The sequence below is a fragment of the Selaginella moellendorffii genome, unplaced genomic scaffold (assembly GCF_000143415.4).
Source record: "Selaginella moellendorffii unplaced genomic scaffold, v1.0 SELMOscaffold_95, whole genome shotgun sequence".
Classification (NCBI taxonomy): domain Eukaryota; kingdom Viridiplantae; phylum Streptophyta; class Lycopodiopsida; order Selaginellales; family Selaginellaceae; genus Selaginella; species Selaginella moellendorffii.
Window position 1 is genome coordinate 162,103 of NW_003314356.1, and position 4,242 is coordinate 166,344.

General features: G+C 41.1%; 1 protein-coding gene across 1 annotated transcript in view; it reads right to left on the reverse strand.

Moving 5' to 3' along the window:
• Window positions 1-1,460: 1,460 nt before the first annotated feature.
• The window catches only part of LOC9630320 (leucine-rich repeat-containing protein 9), a 5,742-nt gene continuing 2,960 nt past the window's right edge, over window positions 1,461-4,242 (reverse strand). The window contains 10 exon segments of the mRNA XM_024663008.1: window positions 1,461-1,913; window positions 1,972-2,055; window positions 2,104-2,388; window positions 2,439-2,730; window positions 2,775-2,896; window positions 2,946-3,068; window positions 3,114-3,296; window positions 3,347-3,484; window positions 3,541-3,950; window positions 4,053-4,121. Of these exon segments, the coding sequence (XP_024518776.1) occupies window positions 1,461-1,913; window positions 1,972-2,055; window positions 2,104-2,388; window positions 2,439-2,730; window positions 2,775-2,896; window positions 2,946-3,068; window positions 3,114-3,296; window positions 3,347-3,484; window positions 3,541-3,950; window positions 4,053-4,121 (2,159 nt within the window).

The following is a 4,242-nucleotide window of genomic DNA, read 5'->3' on the forward strand; positions in this document are numbered from 1 at the left end:
GTTGTGAATCATTTGACAAAGATGGCTCACTTCTTCCCTGTGAAGACGATGATAAAAGCTTCTGAACTTGCTCAGTTGTTTGTAGACCAGTTATTCAGTCTCTATGGTTTGTCGGGTGACTTTGTGAGTGATCGGGATCCCAAGTTCACATCCAAGTTTTGGCAAACGGTCTTTAAGAAGCTAGTGAGCATCCACAATCAGATGGACAGACAAAGCGCATGAATCAGCTATTAGAATATATGCTGAGGTCTTTTGTGGGAAACTTGACTTGACAAAGAGTATGGGAGAAGGACTTGCCTTTGCTTCAGTTTGCTCACAATAACGCTCATCAATTGGCTATTGGCATGTCTCCCTTTATGACGATGAGCCTAGGTCTCTTATGAGTTTGAATTTGGCTTTGGTTCGGGTATTTCATGCTTATGATTTCCTGGAGGATATGCAAGACAAGCTTGAGTTGGCAAAGTTGAACATGAGGCAAGCTCAAGAGTGAGACAAAAGATTGGCTGATGAGCATTGTCGTCATCAAGAGTACAAAGTTGGTGACCAGGTTTTCTTTAAGCTGTCGGATGCACAATGGTCTCTGAAAGGAAGTGGTAGTGCTAAGTTGTCTCCACGGTATTGTGGGCCTTGGACAATTTTACAGCATGTGGGGGATCTTGCATACACTTTGGACTTGCCAACTAGTTCAAAGATTTATCCAACATTCTATATGAGCAAGCGTAAAGTGTGTTTGCACTCTGGTGATGTCATGGATCAGTCCATCATCCAGGTCCCAGAGATTGATGCAGAGAAGGCTGGGGCGGTTATGACTTGGATGACATTCCTGAAGAAAGGGAAAATTGAGTTTTATACCCATATTGCTATAGATTTGAGCCGTTTATTCTATTCTCATTCTCTTGTTTCCATGACCGTATTTTCATGCGAGAAAGCCATATTGCTTTCTTTCTTTCGTGGCCATTTGTCATGATGTCAGTGTTGCCGTTTGCACATCTTTTCTCCATGGCCGTATTGCCTTGGACTCCTTTCATGGGAGGCTTGTTTAGCTTCTTGAGGCTGCTGTATGTGGCTGGGTCAATGAAAGGAACCATGGGAATATTCTGAGAATATTCTATGGCATGTAGGATTTAAGGCCATAACACCTTAAGGGTTGGGAGGTCGCTCTCTTGTTCGTTTCAAGCATTGCCCCACATGAGTCCTGTGTATGAGCAATTTAAGCTACATTTCTAATATATTTTTGTATAGTCAAGAGTCGATATCTTCACATTGTGCATTGCTACATCTAGACCAGAGACCCTAAATTGGAATGGTAACAGTGAAGCCTGGTCAATGCTGAGGTGGCAGTTGGCAGCCTAGAAACTTTTAAATAGGAGTTAGGTGATAGGAGTTGCAGGTTTTGGAAATGAGAATAACATGAGCGTTTTAGTCTGACCTTTTCAGAGTGGAGACACAGTGTCTCGGTGCTACTTTAAGCTGTCAAACATGGTTCTGTCTCTTACATTCTTAAGATTCTTCATCAATAGCACAGGTACCACAATCACCTTGCTAGTATCCACTTTGGACCCTCTTCCTCTACACGGAGACAACTCATTCTTCTGGATAATATGTCTTGTTTCCGATAACTCCCAAAACCGCTGTCCAAGTGAGTTGTTGACAGTTGGCAACATTTGAGGCTTGGAAGCAGATATAGTACTGCCAGAGTTGAAAATGCTGCCGAGAGTAGAGCAATTGAGGGAGCCATTTCCATGTCTTGGAGAAGTTGGAGGACCGCACATATTTTCAAAGTTCATGGCTGTTACTTTTATAGGAACCTTACCTGGTATGGCCGTAACATCTACTAAGCCACTTCCATCTAAAACTGGAAAGGACTCCTTGTTATTTCCAGTCGAGAATATATCTGCTTCTTCGCGTTCATCCTGGAACTGCAGTGTCAGAAAAGAAATAAATAAATAAAAATAAGAAGGTCAAACTCACTTCGAAAATTTCCTTTCCATCAAGATATTGCAGCTGTCTCAACTTGTTAATTGCACCTATGCGATAAAACGGTTGCCTACTCATCTGCATTTTTCTAAAATTATAATTAATTCCTCAATTACGAATTTGTACCGGATTGTTTGCCAAGGACAGGTCCACAAGGTTTGGCATGCGAGTCAAGCAGTCAATGCTTGAAAGTCCACCAAGCCTATTAGATGTTAGGTAGTTAGAAGCCAAGTCCAAAGTTTCGAGAGATGTTAGATGCTCCATGTGACTAAGCGCACGCAGTACATTGTCGCTCAAATGTAGCACCTTGAGATTGTATAGTCCAGCAAACGAAGAAGGCTCAATTTCCTTTATACTGTTGTGGTCTAAAAAGAGTTTCTCCAGAAATAGCAATCCATCTAGTCCATCCAGCTGCATTTTGTTTTATTGAGCCATGCGTTATAAACAAAAGATTGACTGACCTTAGTTATTCTGTTGTCCTGCAAAGATAAACTTTTGAGATTTGCAAAGGTGTGGCGTAATTGCAAGGAAAAAATACTACTGATCGCGTTCCTTGCCAGCTGCAAGCATTCAACGTTTTCAAGTCCAGTGTATGTGTAGCTCGTAACTTCGTGAGAGTGGCAACTGGTTATAATTTGTTGATCGCCAACAGAAGTGGAAGAACTATGAAAAACGGGTAACGAAATATCTAACAGCGGCCCATTCTCAATATTGTTGTTTTCAATGCGAAGCACAACAAGGTTTCTCAGAAACCTATAGTCCAGGTTTAGATGAAGAACACAATAAAAACGACTTACTGAAGACCATGTACGTGAGAAAGGAAGTTGTTGCTAAGATTCAGTTCAGTAAGTTCTTGAATATCTTTGTTTTCAAAAACATCTCCACAGTGTCGTAGACTTCTTCCAGACAAATCCAATACCTACAGAACAAATGAACACTGAAGAACCAAACATTACATTGGCGACCACCTCTACTCCATTAAAAGAGCTTCGTCCTAAACGTTCTTCTAAGGATTCTCGCGTTAATCGACCTATATGTTTCTCCCGCGCTTGTGCTACTTCACTGCTGGTTACAATTCTTCCATCTAGCACCTGTATACAAAAACATATTTTGTGCGAAATACATGATGCTTTTACCTTAAGCTTTTTCATACTGTATATAGAGTAGGTCCTGTACTCTGAACATTGACATAAAGCATTGCCAGACAAGTCAACAACCATAAGCTTTGGAAGCTCCCGTATATGTAGGAGATCACGCATGTCAGAGATTTGATTGTTTGCCGCATACAGCTCCATCAGACATATTAACCCACTCAAGCCCTATGAAGCATTATGTGAAATGTTGACATAGTATGATTATAATTGGGTACCTTTAAGGACTGGATATAGTTTCTCTCGATTGAAAGCTGAGTCAAGGCTCCAAAGCCGTGCAAATGAGCACAAGATGTAAGATAGTTTCTGCTAAGGTCTAGCTTCCAAAGGGATTGCAATGGAGGAATACCTTTGACCTTTGCAATTGACATTTTGAAATCAAAACCATAAGTTTCTTCATTTTAGTGTCTACCTGTTCGATATGGTTGTTGTCCAGAATGAGCTCTTCTAACAATGTGCATGATTCTATGTCTTCAATGGTGGAAATGTCATTGTTGGACAGCAAAAGCCGTCGGAGATTTGGAAGCTTGCCAAAGGACTCCATCTTTTGAAGCTTTTGATCTTCCAGATGCAACTCCTCAATCTCATCAAACCAGGCTTCATCCTGATCAAGTTCCTGAGCATTATGCAAGTGTTTTACCCTGTTAAGAATTCGAACTTTAGGTTCTAGCATCTGCCAGGGGTTATGTCCTGGCGTTTGGCCGCGAGTTTTGGCGAGGTCGTCATGGCCACCCAAAATCGTTGGAAAAGTAAACTTCCATTCAGAAAAAGAATTGGCGATGACATAAAATTGCTTAGCATAACTTTCATCCACACGCTCCTCTGTTTAACGATATAGTTAGGATAAGGTAGTCTTACAAAACACTGACCAGTGGAGATTGGCAAGCTATCTAGAATTAAAAGTGATGGTACATGTCTTGAAACCACTTGTCTGTATGAAAACTCTTCTTCTAGCGGATTGTTTCTCATGTTGAGGCTTTGCAGTCCGGGGACCTGTGAGTGAAACTATACTTAAAACCTCGTCAGAGCTACAAAGTTTTTACTTGTCCATGAAGAAGCTTCAAATCAGTCGAACACCATATCTCATTGCCTGTCAAGTCAAGTACTTTCAAGT